Source organism: Schistocerca cancellata, chromosome 3 (genome assembly GCF_023864275.1).
Source record: "Schistocerca cancellata isolate TAMUIC-IGC-003103 chromosome 3, iqSchCanc2.1, whole genome shotgun sequence".
Lineage (NCBI taxonomy): Eukaryota > Metazoa > Arthropoda > Insecta > Orthoptera > Acrididae > Schistocerca > Schistocerca cancellata.
The window spans coordinates 745,358,674-745,375,935 of NC_064628.1; the positions used below are offsets into that span (position 1 = coordinate 745,358,674).

The 17,262-nt window shown below is 43.4% G+C and overlaps 1 protein-coding gene across 1 annotated transcript in view; it reads left to right on the forward strand.

Moving 5' to 3' along the window:
* Window positions 1-17,262, forward strand: part of LOC126177000 (uncharacterized) — a 548,346-nt gene that overhangs the window by 388,331 nt on the left and 142,753 nt on the right. The window contains exon 4 of the mRNA XM_049924215.1: window positions 7,603-7,738. Within this exon, the coding sequence (XP_049780172.1) occupies window positions 7,603-7,738 (136 nt within the window). The remainder of the gene's footprint in view (window positions 1-7,602; window positions 7,739-17,262) is intronic.

Sequence of the window (17,262 nt, forward strand, 5' to 3'; positions counted from 1 at the left end):
CGAGAAACTTAACATCAGGATTGATGGTCACGAAGTCAATGAAATTAAGGAATTCTGCTATCTAGGCAGTAAAATAACCAATGACGGACGGAGCAAGGAGGACATCAAAAGCAGACTCGCTATGGCAAAAAAGGCATTTCTGGCCAAGAGAAGTCTACTACTAATATCAAATACCGGCCTTAATTTGAGGAAGAAATTTCTGAGGATGTACGTCTGGAGTACAGCATTGTATGGTAGTGAAACATGGACTGTGGTAAAACCGGAACAGAAGAGAATCGAAGCATTTGAGATGTGGTGCTATAGACGAATGTTGAACATTAGGTGGACTGATAAGGTAAGGAATGAGGAGATTCTACGCAGAATCGGAGAGGAAAGGAATATGTGGAAAACACTGATAAGGAGAAGGGACATGATGATAGGACATCTGCTAAGACATGAGGGAATGACTTCCAGGGTCCTAGAGGGAGCTGTAGAGGACAAAAACTGTAGAGGAAGACAGAGATTGGAATACGTCAAGCAAATAATTGAGGACGTAGGTTGCAAGTGCTACTCTGAGATGAAGAGGTTAGCACAGGAAAGGAGTTCTTGGCGGGCCATAGGGGGCCTAAATATTCTGAAGATGGCCTGTAGATAAGCCGAAACCGGTTTATAAAGAAATATTATATTGCGATTTCGACTGTTCATTTTTAAATTTCATAATTTAATTTCTGTATAATTTTATTGGACATGATTCGTAAAAAGGATATGATGAGACTCATTAGAAAAGAAAACGGGTCAATGGCTAGCTTAACTTTCGTGCCAAAACGAAATCCTTCATTTATATGGGTACAACAAATGGTTTGCACGGAACATCATCAAACATATGGGAGCGGTATTATCCGATGCTGTGTGCCCTGAGCTGGCCAAAATAACCCTTTACTCGTCATTATCTGTAGCTGTCAGATACTTAGTAGATCAGAGATATGCAGCAATCTTAACCATATGTAACCAACGATCTACACCTTAGGAAAGTAGCACCTTAGCGTTGTAAACTCCAACCTTTTTCAGATCTTCGGAACTGTTTTCTCTCCCAAAACTGTATTAATATACACTACCAGATCTAAAATGTCTGGGCATCTATCAGTGGAGATTAACATAAGATGTGTCGAACCTTCTCTCTTATGACGGGTTTACTTCTTCTGGGCACACTTTGAGTGACGTGTCGGATTTTCTGTGGATTAATGGCTACCCATTGTTCCTCAAGAGCCTAAACCAGAGAGGGTAATCCTGTCCGACACTGCGGTCTGGAGCGAAGTTGCCTTTTTAACTCATCCCAAATGGGTTCCTTTGGGTTCTTGTGGAGACTCTTGGTAGTTCAGTCCATTTTAGAAATGTTGTTGTCCTGAAACCATTGTCCCATAGATGACAGGGTACAGTGCCATGCTGATGCAAACTATCTTAGACTTGCGACTGCTGATCTACTGCACTGTATGTTCTGTTTTTATCCTTTCGCAATTACCGTTTTGTTAAGCACAATAGGAGACCACATGCCAACCACAAGAAATAACCTCATGCATACACAATGCCTTCCGTAATGCATTGTAAAATTCTGCAGGCATTCGCCATACCCAAACCCTAATGTAGGCTCACCACAGACTGGCTTAAATATGCTGAAGTTACTCCTTTCCACAAAAAAGGAGACAAAGAAATGTCGTCAAATTACCGACCCATCTCACTTTTTCCAGCTTTTTCCACACTTTTGGGAAAGATTGTGTTCAAGTGTCTACTTAAGCACCTTAGTGAAAATAACCTACTGTCAAAGTCACAGTTTGGGATTCTTAAGGGTTCTGATATTGAGAAGGGTATTTACACTTACAGTGAAAATGTCCTTAATTCATTAGACAACAAATTAGAGGCAACTGGCATATTCTGTGACCTGTCAAAGGCTTTTGACTGTGTGAATCACAGCATTCTTTTAAGTAAATTAAAGTATTATGGCATCATTAGTAGTGCTGCTAAGTGGTTTCAGCCATATCTTACTAATAGAAAGCAAAAGGTGTTATTACGTAACACTTTAGCAGTAGGCAATCAGACGTCATCTGACTGGGAAGAAATTAAATGTGGTGTTCCCCAAGGTTCCATCCTAGGTCCACTACTTTTTCGTGTCTATATTAATTACCTGTCATCTGTTACATTACCAGATGCCAAGTTTGTTTTATTTGTAGATGATACAACCATCACAAAAAATAGCAAATCAAATATAAATTTAGAAAGGGCAGCTAATCAAATTTTTACTACATTAAAAAGTGGTTCATAGCCAATTAACTGTCATTAAACTTTGAAAAGACACACTATATGCAGTTCAGAACTTCCAAGACATTTCCTTCTAGTGTGTGTATAAAATATGATGACATGGAAAGAGGTGAAGTTTAGAGTGTAAAATTCTTGGGATTACAACTTGATGATAATTTCCGTTGGGAGCGACTAACTGCTAAAGCACCTAAACAAGTCTGTGTTTGCAATGCGAATGATGTCAGACATAGAAGACATAAATATAAAAAAAACTGGCACATTTTGCTTATGTTGACTCCATTATGTCATATGGTATCATATTTTGGGTTAACTCCACAAACTGAGAAAAAATTTTTAGAGTACAGAAGCATATAATAAGAGTAATGTGTAGTGTAAATCCAAGAACATCATGTCGAAACCTATTCAAACAATGTGGTATACCAACCACAGCTTCTTAGTATATTTATTCCGCAATGAAGTTTGTTGTAAATAATACATCTCTTTTTCCAACTAACTGCTTAGTACACAGTACCAATACTAGGAATACGAACAATATACATAAATATTTAAAATCACTTACTCTTGTCCAGAAAGGAGTCCAGTATTCAGCAATGCATATTTTCAATAAGTTACCAGCAACCATTAAGAGTTAAGTTTCAGACAAGGCACAATTTAAACATAATTTAACAGAATTTTTTGTGGCCGATTCCTTCAATTCTGTTCATGAATTTCTTAACAAGTGCAGTAGACCATTTTAATGAAAATTTATTATACTTTAGTTTTCGACAATACTTGGTTGTAACAGCCAAGTAACTACCTACTGTGTGAATGATGGATGTATGGAAAGCAGATGTAAGTCTTAAGTCTGTAAGTGGTGGAAGTTTAATTTTAAATCTTGTACTTAATTTGACTGTTCTTAACTGAGGATCATTGAAATGAATAATTTACTTTAATTTTTGACAATATTTGGTTGTAATAGCCACTGTGTGAATGATGGATTTAATGAAAGCAGATGTAAGTATTAAACCTGTAAATATTGGAAGTTTAATTTTAATTCATGTACATAATTTTACTGTTTATTGACAGAAGATCATTAAAATTAATGAAACTCAAGTTATTCTAATTACATTTTTGTAATGTGTTTATCTGACATGTTCCACACCCAGGAGGATCCCCTCTTTTGTGGATTTATGGAATGAATAATTAATCTTATCTAATCTAATCTAGCGTGATTCATCACTTAAAATCACTCGAGACTAGCCTTCTACTGTCCAGTGGCTTCACTGTTTACACCACCTCAAGCATCGCTTAGCAGCGACCACACAAACCCGTGGCTCATGAAGAGCTGCTGTACCATTGTATCCGGCTGTTTTTAAGTTCCCACTGTTTTCATTTCAGTGGCTAGAGTTGCTGCCTCTGGATAGCGCAGTTCCGGGTTCGATTCCCGGCCGAGTGGAGCATTTTCTCCGCCTGGGGACTGGGTGGTTGTATTGTCCTGCTTATTTCATCATCATTTGGGAACGTGGCGAGACTGGAGAGCGTCAAAAATTGGGACTATGTATGGCTCCTGATAATATCATCATCATCGTTATCATCATAATCATCTCTGTTTTCATACGATTTCTTTCAACCGCCCTTCACAACGCTCGGCGGCCCTGTCCATCAATACATGATGCCTGACTGGTCTTGGTTTAAATGTAGTTGTTCCTTCGCCTTTCACTTCACAACTTCACACCAACAGACGATTTGTGCAGCTTTAAGAAGATGGATTTGTTACTCAAGTGACATCCAATGACTACGTTCGAAATCACTGACCTCTGCTGACGGGACCCATTCTGCTTTACTGCATTTTTACTGACAAAAAAGTACTCGCCACCTCCTTTTACAGTAGCGGGTTCACCTTTTGTTATATCTAGTAATCAGTTCCGCATTACTTAAGGGTGTAAGCATAAGTTCCATCAGTTAGTATGGGTTAAGAGTAGTTAGAAGGTGCAAAATGAGTCGTTAAAAGTCTTTTTTGTGTAAGTTAAACAAATTTCTCAACGTAAGTTTTGTATTACCCCACTCAGTACTAAGGGGGGAGTGAGGGATATTGTAATCTAATCAGTTACCTTAGATTTTAAAATTTTGGAAAAAAGTATTTGTTGCTATTAATGAATACTTCTATCAGATTCCCCATATCTTTTAAATTTTTTAGGCCGGTCGCGGTGGTCTAGCGGTTCTAGGCGCTCAGTCCGGGACCGCGCGACTGGTACGGTCGCAGGTTCGAATCCTGCCTTGGACATGGATGTGTTTGATGTCCTTAGGTTAGTTAGGTTTAAGTAGTTCTAAGTTCTAGGGGACTGATGACCATAGATGTTAAGTCCCATAGTGCTCAGAGTCATTTAAATTTTTTAGTTAAACTTAATCCAAAAATTTTAGCCCCAGTAGTAAATGTCACGTCCCGGAATGAACGTCATATTTAACATTTCGATATTCAGGGCCTGATGTTCATTTCAGTACATGTTTGGAAAGTATTTGAGAGTGAGGGACACTAACCATGAACGAAATTTGCAATTATTTAATTTTCTGTGGTGGTCAAAAGTCGGTAGTACATAGCAGAGAAAGTGGGTTGATACTGCTACAAGTACGCTAAGAGATATATTGAGGGTCTCTGTCCTACTTATACACATCTGTGCCTCTTGAAAAAGTATGTTGTTAACATAATTTAACAATAGTTAACGAATTTTTCTTTTTTAAAATTGTTTTAGGGTTGGCATAATGTAACCCCCGTTGGTAGTGCGCGTTTTGGAAAATGCCTCGGCCTTGCTGGGTTTAATCAATAATAATGGCTTTCTTGTAGGAAAAATGTTAATAGTAAAATTTCCATTTCCAATTATTACAATTTCATTCATTTTGAATTATAAAAATCACCAATACATTTGTATGTCCAATTTATCATCTACAGGGTGGTCGGAAATTCCCGCACCAAACTTCTAGGACTTGTAGAGGGGAGGGAGTACGTAATATTTTGAATAGGAACACATGTCCGGAAACGTACCGTTTTCGTGCTACATCCGCTTGAAAACATGTTTGCTAGGTAAGCTTGCAACAGGGTAGTCATAGTGATGGGTGCTTACGTCAGATCGGCTGATGTCATTTGACATCCTATACTATCTCACTGACCTGGCTGAATCTCATACACACGTCTGTCAGTGTTGGAGTAACATTGTTGAGTACAAGTTTGCAGAAAACAGCGACATGATCTTCCTGAATGGCGAAGCTCCCGACAATGGATGAGCTACTCGTCGCCTTTATCAAGATAGTTCTGCACAACTTTAGAGTACCTCGCGTACCCTTTTCGCCACAGTCACGCAGCTGTTTCGAGAGAGGATACCTTCACGTGCAGCAGGCGTGACTCTGGCGGTCCAGGGAGGCCCCACACGCCCTAAATGGAATAGGCGTTAGTGCATAACGCTGATGAGAACCCGTCAACAAGTACACGGGCAGTCTCATTGTCTATTAATGAGTGGAACTGTAAAACATGTGAGTTACTGAATCACGTCCGGTCAACTACTTGTAAAAATGGTTGCATTAGCAACACGTTTTCAAATGGTTGTAGCACGGAAATGGTTCGTTTCTGAACATGGGTTCCTGTTCAAAATATTATGTACTCACTCCCCATTACAAGTCCTAGACGATTGTGACGGGATTTTCCGAGCAGCCTGTATATAGGCATAACAGAAGGATTTGTCGAAAAATCGATACTTCGATACTTCCCGTCTAGATAGACTTGTAGTTCTCTGTTGGCCATTTTGTTGTTCAAATGGAAGGCAGATACTTCCGTCTTTGTACCTAGTGCTACAAAGACGGAAGTATGTGCCTTCCATTTGAACAACAAAATGGCCAACAGAGAATTACAAGTCTATCTAGACGGGAAATTACTAAATCACAACAAACACCCAAAGTACCTTGGGGTTACCCTAGATAGGACACTAACATTCAAAGAACACCTGACGAAAACTGCAGCGAAACTTAAAACACGCAACAACATATTGCAGAAGCTCTGTGGCACCACTTGGGGCTCCACAGCATCTACCTTAAGAACATCTGCACTTGGCTTGGTGTATCCAGTGGCAGAATACTGTGCCCCAGTGTGGCTCAACAGCAAACACACACACATGGTAGATAGCCAACTTAATGCAACAATGCGTATTATATCAGGCACAATCAGGCCAACTCCTACAGTGTGGCTGCCCGTTCTCAGTAACATAGCCCCTCCTAACCTGCGCCGTGAACACGCTCTGGTTAGAGAATTTCAAAAAATCATGACCAACCCTCAATTACAAATCCAGGAAGATACTCACGACATCCAAGGAAACCGACTCCGGTCCAGGCATCCTCCACTAAAGACCGCACAGGCTCTGCACCAAACCGACTTCAAAATAAATGACCGATGGAAAGAGGAATGGGAGAGCAGAACAGTAGTAAACTGCCACAGTATGCCATGCATCTTTAGTAAACCAAAAGGATTTGATTGCCCTCGCAAAGTTTGGTCAACTCTTAATCGCATCAGAACCAACTGTGGGAGATGCGCCGACTCCTTACACAGATGGGGTAAACTTCCTTCGGCCGCTTGCGACTGTGGTGCTGAGAGACAGACGGTCAAACACATCGTGCAGGAATGCCCACTAAGGGCATACGAGGGTGACCCACAAGATTTCCTAATGGCGACCCAAGAGGCAATCGACTATTTACTATCTAAGCTGGACGTCTGCTTGTGACTGGTCTTCTGTGAGTGTAACTTTACAATTGGCGGTGTCCTTATATACAAACTGTTATTTATTGCTCTGTTTATACATATGTGATTTTTTTTTAAATCGTGTTGTTTCTGTAATTTTTACTGTGATGTTATGAGCCATACGCTAAATAAATAAATAAATTCGAATAATTTTGAAGTATTTACCAGGAGTAGCCGAGCAGTATGGTAACGGTGAACTCAACGGCCGGCCGCTGTAGCCGAGCGGTTCTAGGTGCTTCATTCGGGAACAGCGCTGCTGCTACAGTCGCAGGTTCGAATCCTGCCTCGGGCACGGATGTGTGTAATGTCCTTAGGTTAGTCAGGTTTAAGTAGTTCTAAGTCTAGGGGACTGATGACCTCAGAAGTCCCATAGTGCTCAGAGCCAGTTGAGCCATTTTGGGCGCAACGGGCGGCGGCTTGATCGAACCCGTTCCCACGTTGGTTGTCGCTGAGGTAACTGCCCTGTAAAAAAAACAGCTGTCAGTCACGATGTTGCTGTTGTGATACACGTGAAGCGGCCGCACTGTGCGCTGTGCTGTGCCGTGTTGCAGGACGAGCTGTCGGACAGTCAGCAGGTGATCCTGCGCAGCGTCAGCCTGCGGGCCACCGGCGTCTACCGCTGCGAGGTGTCTGCCGAGGCGCCCTCCTTCACCTCGGTGCACGGCGAGGGCCACATGCAGGTCGTCTGTGAGTACCAGCGCACGCTCTGACACACACACACACACACTTACCATGCAGAGCGGAAACGCTCTCCTCATTTCTGGAGTTTTATTTACTTAAAGAACATGTTGAATTGTTTTGGTGATCTGGTGTTAAAGTGTCTTACAGAAAATCAAACGGACTGATAATATCGTGACTGATGAATTCTTCAAAAGAGCACGAGGGAAGTTTATGGAACAGTGAATGGTCAGCCTGACGGATTGCCGTCCTAAGGGGCCCGGGTTTTATTCCCGGCTGGATCGAGGATTTTCTCCGCTCAGGGACTGGGTGTTGTGTTGTCTTCATCATCATTTCATCCCGCGCAGGTCGCCCAATATGGCATCGAATGCAATAAGACCTGCCCCGTAAGGGGCCTCCCAGACAATGACGCCAAACTCTCATTTCCATTTTCATTGTAAAAGGAAGAATTAAGATTAACGATCACCTATTGAACCATGAGCGGCTCCTATACCCAACAACAGAGAGATACGTTAACGGAAAAAGAAGTAGAGGAGTAACAAGTACACACTGAAGATCAAATTATAAAATATGTCGATTTTAACTTCTACAAAAAATTTCATTATTGTAAACATAGCTGCGCAACAGCAACGGTTCCACGTAATTAGATTAAAAACAGCCGACCAGTTGCAAAGGATAAAGTAATCTTTACCTAGGTTTCGATAGATTTAAATCTATCTTCTTCAGAAGGCGGCAGTATTACATTAAGATGGAGTGATATGTCATTGCCATTTTTACAAACATCTGCATAGCTCCATTAGTCCAAATAAAATATAGCCCTGAGAATAGGGTTTGTCAGATAAATAAAATTAAGTACATGGAAGTTGGAGAGCGCATATCTGACAAACCCTATTCTCAGGGCTATATTTTATTGGGACTGATGGAGCTATGCAGATGTTTGTAAAAATGGCAATGACATATCACTCCATCTTAATGTAATACTGCCGCCTTCTGAAGAAGATAGATTTAAATCTATCGAAACCTAGGTAAAGATTACTTTATCCTTTGCAACTGGTCGGCTGTTTTTAATCTAATTCTACAAAGAAATAAGAATGCGTGAGGACGGAGAGATAGTGCCAACCAGGCTGCAGCAAACCAATCCTAACACTAGCGATGCACTAACGGAGGACAACTTACATCTTACCTTTCGAGAGACCGAAAATGGCTTACCTCACGGGAAGAATTATTTCCAATAACGAACGGACGAAGAATTAATAACAAACTTAAAAAATATACCAACATTTATTCTGCTATAAAAAATGGTGAGCTTAAGTTGCGGGCCAATATTTAGACCATAAAACCGGCCAGATTAACTAGACAGGTGAAGAAGTTATACCATACTCTTGGTAAAGTTAAGAGTGCAACAACGAGATGGATCACAGCAATCAATGAAGACCTGGAAGATGAACGGACAGCAGAACTTAATTGAAGAGCGGCATTCAATAAGTAACGCACTATGTCTTTACGCCAAAAGTGCCCCATCAGGACCATCCGACCGCCGTATCATTCTCAGCTGAGGCTGTGGATAGAAGGGGCGTGTGGTCAGCACATCGCTCTCCCAGTCCTTATTATGGTTTTCTTTGACCAGAGCCGCTAATATTCGGTCGAGTAGCTCCTCAATTGGCGTCACGAGGCTGAGTGCACCCCGAAAAATGGCAACAGCGCATGACGGTCACCCATCCAAGTGCCGGTCACGCTCGACAGCGCTTAACTTCGGTGATCTGACGGGAACCGGTGTATCCACCGCAATAACTAATGCCATACATTTCTTTCTCGCCCAATTTCGGGTGAAAAAATGCAGAACTTGTTGCGGAGGATCGTGGAGTATTCCCGGTTCAACCCCTATAATTTCATGAAGTTCCGATACGTGCCAGCTGGCTGCATATACCTGTGACACCTGCAATGTTTGTAGATATTCCCATTCGAGATGATCGATGATGAGAATAAAACACTTCGCTGCACAACTGAACGTCTGTTTTGGCAGTGCTGACACACTCGTGCGTCAGTTGTATTCAAAGGTGTGGCCGCCTAGCCGGAGATCATCTGAGGTAACGGGCAAGTTGCGGCGCCCTGGAAATATTCTGAGTTCGGAGTCGGCGGCCACCGCTCGGGTCGCTGGGCAAGCCGCGGCTCTTTATCAACAAACTCACCACAAGACTATACAGAAAACCCGTTTATTCTGAATCTGGGGAACTACGACCACAACCATAGATGGAAACATAAAAGACCAAAAGACATACTTGCAAGGACATAACATCTATGGCCAAGCTTACGCAAACATAACGGCACAGGCGAGCCCCTGTTAATCAGACGCATATACTGGATATCCAGCTGAAATACACTGCCGAATAACTGGCACCATACAGGGAAGCCGTACCGTACACTGCACGCAAACAAGCTCCACACATCCCCCACACAGTGAGATGATCTATGGCCGATCTCCCACTACTGTATAACGATATTGATTGTTCCAGGAAAGTAGCAGCCGCAGCAACTGGGACACATCGCCATCGCCTGTCACGGTAATGATGCATGATACCTATACTAACAAATCCAACCTTGCATGAACTATCGCAGCTAGTAAGCCACTACTGCTCTTACTACCCATCCCACTGTCGCAGAGGTTTTTTTTCCCACGGCACGAGCCATGGCACTTTTTTCCCTCTGCTCTTCAAATCGCTACCCTCACTCGCGTTTCGTCCACTATCTATCACCTGATGGACCGTGTTAATGCGTAGCCTTACCCAGACGCACGGACAACATCACAGCCCAGCATCCTGTGATCCACCCACTAGATAACTAACATGTTTACGGAGGTGACAGTAGAACTTTTGGTTTGGTCACCACGTTGGTGCGGGCGTGGAGGGGCCCCATCTCTCTTTTCAACTGTGTGATGCCGCACAACGACCGGACCAAGTGGTCCATCGGCTGCCTGGCTGGGAATTCCATAGCGACGCTGTGTCGGTGAAGGAGACACACCGAGAGTGCCAAAGATGGCGGACTTTGTGAAACCATCTACATCTACATACATACTCCGCAATCCGCGTGGCGGAGGGTACCTCGTACCACAACTAGCATCTTCTCTCCCTGTTCCACTCCCAAACAGAACGAGGGAAAAATGACTGCCTATGTGCCTCTGTACGAGCCCTAATCTCTCTTATCTTTGTGGTCTTCCCGCGAAATACCCTCCTGGAAATTGAAATAAGAACACCGTGAATTCATTGTCCCAGGAAGGGGAAACTTTATTGACACATTCCTGGGGTCAGATACATCACATGATCACACTGACAGAACCACAGGCACATAGACACAGGCAACAGAGCATGCACAATGTCGGCACTAGTACAGGGTATATCCACCTTTCGCAGCAATGCAGGCTGCTATTCTCCCATGGAGACGATCGTAGAGATGCTGGAGGTAGTCCTGTGAAACGGCTTGCCATGCCATTTCCACCTGGCGCCTCAGTTGGACCAGCGTTCGTGCTGGACGTGCAGACCGCGTGAGACGACGCTTCATCCAGTCCCAAACATGCTCAATGGGGGACAGATCCGGAGATCTTGCTGGCCAGGGTAGTTGACTTACACCTTCTAGAGCACGTTGGGTGGCACGGGATACATGCGGACGTGCATTGTCCTGTTGGAACAGGAAGTTCCCTTGCCGGTCTAGGAATGGTAGAACGATGGGTTCGATGACGGTTTGGATGTACCGTGCACTATTCAGTGTCCCCTCGACGATCACCAGTGGTGTACGGCCAGTGTAGGAGATCGCTCCCCACACCATGATGCCGGGTGTTGGCCCTGTGTGCCTCGGTCGTATGCAGTCCTGATTGTGGCGCTCACCTGCACGGCGCCAAACACGCATACGACCATCATTGGCACCAAGGCAGAAGCGACTCTCATCGCTGAAGACGACACGTCTCCATTCGTCCCTCCATTCACGCCTGTCGCGACACCACTGGAGGCGGGCTGCACGATGTTGGGGCGTGAGCGGAAGACGGCCTAACGGTGTGCGGGACCGTAGCCCAGCTTCATGGAGACGGTTGCGAATGGTCCTCGCCGATACCCCAGGAGCAACAGTGTCCCTAATTTGCTGGGAAGTGGCGGTGCGGTCCCCTACGGCACTGCGTAGGATCCTACGGTCTTGGCGTGCATCCGTGCGTCGCTGCGGTCCGGTCCCAGGTCGACTGGCACGTGCACCTTCCGCCGACCACTGGCGACAACATCGATGTACTGTGGAGACCTCACGCCCCACGTGTTGAACAATTCGGCGGTACGTCCACCCGGCCTCCCGCATGCCCACTATACGCCCTCGCTCAAAGTCCGTCAACTGCACATACGGTTCACGTCCACGCTGTCGTGGCATGCTATCAGTGTTAAAGACTGCGATGGAGCTCCGTATGCCACGGCAAACTGGCTGACACTGACGGCGGCGGTGCACAAATGCTGCGCAGCTAGCGCCATTCGACGGCCAACACCGCGGTTCCTGGTGTGTCCGCTGTGACGTGCGTGTGATCATTGCTTGTACAGCCCTCTCGCAGTGTCCGGAGCAAGTATGGTGGGTCTGACACACCGGTGTCAATGTGTTCTTTTTTCCATTTCCAGGAGTGTATAAGTTGGCGGCAGTAAAATTGTACTGCAGTCAGCCTCAAATGTTGGTTCTCTAAATTTCCTCAGTAGCGATTCACGAAAAGAACGCCTCCTTTCCTCCATAGACTCCCACCCGAGTTCCTCAAGCATCTCTGTAACACTTGTGTGATGATAAAACCTACCAGTAACAAGTCTAGCAGCCCGCCTCTGAATTGCTTCTATGTCCTCCCTCAATCCGAATAGGTCGTATTAGTGTTTTATAAGCCATCATGGCAGACATTTCACAGTTCGTATAGAAATTAATAGTAGCAGATGAATCATGGTACCACAAAAAGAAACATGTACTTTTCTATAATGTGCACGACGATTCTGATGGTGTAATCAGATGTTCAATATCTTTATTAGTTTAAAGTTTAGTATCTGACTTTAAATTATGCAAGTAACACCCCGCAACGAATGTCCAAAACCTAAACGCTTCATCCGATTTCGTCGATCGCCGTGTTTTTAGAAAGATATTAGTGTAAAACTAAACTGATATGAATTACAAACATGTAACTGAAATAACACATGAGTTATTGTAGGTCAAAGTGGCCGATTACTATCGATCGTGTCAGGCCATAATTACTCCACACGAAAAAACGGTAGCGGCATGCTTATAAATAAATTTATTCATCTATGTCTTTGTTTATATCCGATAGACTCTATTCATGAAGAAACTGGTTAAATATTTACTGTATTTAAGAAAGCTCAGATACATTAGGCTACTGGCCTACCCTTTGTTCAATTCCTTTGATATGTGTTTATTTAATTTGTTTATGTATCTAATAATGTGTGTTAGAGCGTGTTTATGGTCCAGCCGTAGGAATATTTATTTAATTTCAAGTATTTAAATGTAAATCCAGTATTTCGTATGTGTTTTATGTTTGTTTGTGAGTGTGCGTTCGTTTGGAAGCGTGGAGGGAGCGCTCTAGCCAATCTCAGCGCTCGTTACTAAGGTAGGCGACTACCGAACTTCTGGCAGGGTGGCAGTCCTGGACAGTACGGCACAGGGCACGGGAGTGAGTACTGGACGCGTACAGTATGCCGCAACGGACGCACAGTAGGTGGAAAGACTTCGACAGTGGAGCAGTTTGCGCGTGGTCGCGGAGGATAGAAATTTTTCGGAGTGCCGACCTGTGCTCTTGTGTGATTTCCGTGGCTTCTGCAGTGAAGTCGTAGTATGCGTTCAGAAGCGAATATCTATTTAATTGCAATCTTTCATATATACATGTATATGTTACTTTCATAATTCGCAGTTGCAGAGTGATAGAAACCTTCGACCATTCGATTCATGTGTGTATTCTTATCGTATACTGTAGACTCAGCAATCTGGCCTGTAATGCGGCCTGTAATGCGGTAACTACGTATCCCAGCCCCTAGACAACGAAATCAGGCAAAACTTTTAATATTGCAAACTCTGAGTCGGACGGTACGTAGTTGAAGGCCACCCACCTCATTTCATTAATATTGTTTTGAAAGCCCGCAATCATAAACAGCATCGAATGACCATCTGTGCGGAATTACGTGCGCGTTATGAGGCTGACCGTGACAAATTTTTGTCGAACATAGTCGCAGGCGATGAGACATAGATTCATCACTTCGAAAACAGAAGCTCTCCTGCGCAGGAGAGCTTCTGCGAAGTTTGGAGGGTAGGAGACGAGGTACTGGCGGAATTAAAGGTGTGAGGACGGGGCGTGAGTCGTGCTTGGACAGCTCAGTTCGTAGAGCACTTGCTCGTGAAAGGCAAAGGTCCCGAGTTCGAGTCTCGGTCGGGCACACAGTTTTAATCTGCCAGGAAGTTTCTACATTACCTTTTTGTGCGCCACTTGGAAAAGAACAGTTGACAAACTATCTCCTTGTCGTAATCTTGTTTGCACTTTAAGACTTTCTGTCGTTTTATTTGCTATCTCAGTCTATGTGCACTATCGTAAGCCTTCCTGCAGTCTGCGAAGAGGAGATGCAATTCTTGTTCGCTTTCGTACATTTTCTCACAAACGGTTTCAAGAGAAATATCTCGTCCGTGGTTGAGCGTCCATTTTAGAAACCTCGTCGGTACTCTCCAATTGTCTCTTTTACCAGAAATTTGACCCTTTCTGGTGGACAGCTGGACAAGATCTTGCAGCGAATGTCGAGCAGCACTTTGCCCCTACAGTTGTCACACACTGATTTATATTCGGTTTTATGTGTGGGGCATATCACATCTACCTTTCATTCCTGTCGTAATGCCTGGTTTGTCCACATTTGCTCAGTTACCTTGTAGATTTTGCAGCATGTGACTTCGTCTCCAGCCTTGATAAGTTCAGCGCAAATTCCATCCGCTGATGGACTCTTACCGGTCTTATGGTTTCTAACCTGTTTCTGTATCCTCGATGGGGGGTGGAGGTTGTTCATATTCCGCCGTTACTGTGTAATTGACTTGGTTCTTCGTAATGTAATAGGTCTCCGAAGCATTCCATCCATCTCTTTCCAATCCTTCGATCTTCCGTTAGCACTCTTACATCGGCATCCTTTGTGATTTCGTTGTTTGTTACTATTTAGATCTTTGCACATACTTCCACGAAATTCTTGCTGAGCTTCGTCGATGATTTTTTTTTTTTTTTACATATCTTCACTTAACTTTACTTTGTGTAGTCTGTTTTACGCCGTCGTATTCTTTAGAACACAGATTTTTCTTTTCCTGCGTGTTATTTTGTACCGATGACTCTCTCTGCTTGGTTCCTCACATATCCCCTGAAATTATCCTCACTTTCCCTTAATTCGCTTTGTAATTATTTCTTGGGCTGTTTATTTAGTTGCATCTGAAATTATCCTCCAATATTGGTCTATCACGGTGTTTCCGTCCTCTTCATCATCCAATATTTCAAAACAATTGGTGAGTTTGATCCTGAAATGCCTCTTATCTTTGTTCAAGGTTTCCAGATCATACTCACTGATTTTCTACACTTCTTTACATTTTCTGAGTCTCCCGATTACCTGCATCTTTACTCTGATAAGGAGGCGTGAGTGGCACAGTAATTACAGCATCTGCCTAGTAAGTGGATTCTAATCCTGGACTTGGTACAAATTTTCATTCGTCACTTCAGTTTGTATATATACATCATAAATATCTGAGGTTTGAAAAGGTCTCTGGAACAATATAGTTTAATCTGATTAGAGCACCTATGAATTAGTTTCAGACAAGATCCCCCCTTTTCGTTCCAGGCTGGGGTGTTATCCCAATACAGTTGGAGAACCTCTGCAATGCGGTTCGAGTTCAGGGGGGCGAATGGGAATTTTCATTGAGGAAGGAGTCGTGCTAGGGTAATGCGTGGAGTTGTGCAAAGCCACTGTGCCAGGGTGACGTAATGTTAAGCGGATCTATCTAGTGAGCAGGAGACCGAAGTACAAATCCCGACCTTGATATGAATTTTCATTGGCATTTCAGTCTGCCTGTATACATCAGTTACTTTTAATTTTGTATTTAGACACAAATATTGTTTGTATCATTTCTTTACATTGTAGCAAACTGCTGAGGGGGAGCAGCTGCAGTTGCAAACAAAGATAAAAATACGTAATGATAAGCCCGCTAAGCCCGCTGGGCAGAACAGGTAATAGGATTGTGGAAAGGGCCAAAGGTTTAGGTCAGTTTCTCCTACTAATTGTCATTTATTGTAATTTAAAACCTTTACAACCAAAGCAGCACATAGCCGGACCTTTACCGAATGCAACTCTTTCACGGCTGAAGGCCTCCAAACAAGAAATCTTAACAAATCAACAAGATTAAAATCCAATTAAGATAGCAATACAATAATTAAAAAAAACAACAAACATATGCAAAGTGAAATACAAATGGCTGAGGGCCACAATCAGACTTCAAAATTTTAGAATATATTACCATATAAGTTTAAAGGCAGAAGGCCAGAATGTTTAATAACAAGAAATCTTAAAAATCAACAAGATTAAAATGCAGTTAAAGAGGCAAATCAAATAAATAAAAAAAACGTATCACAGCTAGGTGCAAAGCCATAAGGCTAAGCAGATAGAACATACATATCAAAGGTGCAACACCGATGGCTGAAGGCCACAATAAAATTTCAAAATTTTAAAATATAGTACCATAATCTTTTAAAGGCAGAAGGACGCAGTGTTTAAGCTTAAAAAGATAAATTTAAAAATTAATTTTGGAAAATTTTTAAGAAAATAACAAAATAGCTATAAGCATTGAATTTAAAGTAGCTGACAACATATAATTAAACACCGGTGGCACTCCGAAGCCTCCAGGGAGGTCGGTCTGCCCTCGTTCACTTAGGCGAGACAGGTGGTGAGCCCAACTATACTTCATCCGTCGGAACCCAACCAGGGGACAGCCATGGACCAACCGACACAGCGACTTGCTTGCCATCAAGCTGTACATGAGAACTCAAACACAACAGGTTACAAACGTGATAATCCACAATGGAGTATGTATTAGCTGTCAAAATTACACACCACGTTGGAAAGCGACAACAGGTGAGGAAAGGACTCTGCCTGAAATTACGTTAGTGGCCAGGGCAGGTAACCGGAACACTAACGGCCACTAGGCAGAAAATTACACTGGTGCACTGAAATTGTAGTCGACCAAAATAGTTAATTGCACCACATGGCGGCTGAATTTCAGCAGGAGAAACACTCGGTGTTGCTCACAGGAAAATCTTCCCAATGGCAAATCAGCGAAAAGAACCACCAAAACATGAATGCACGTGGCTTTGGTAGTTAAAACCACTACTCAACTTTGACGCCCTGGATCGCTGAACCACGAAGCTCGCAGCAATCGGACAGCTCCACACACTCTCCGACACTGCGCAGGGGCTGCCAGCGGCCCCAACCGGCAGCACGGCGCGGAATTAACTT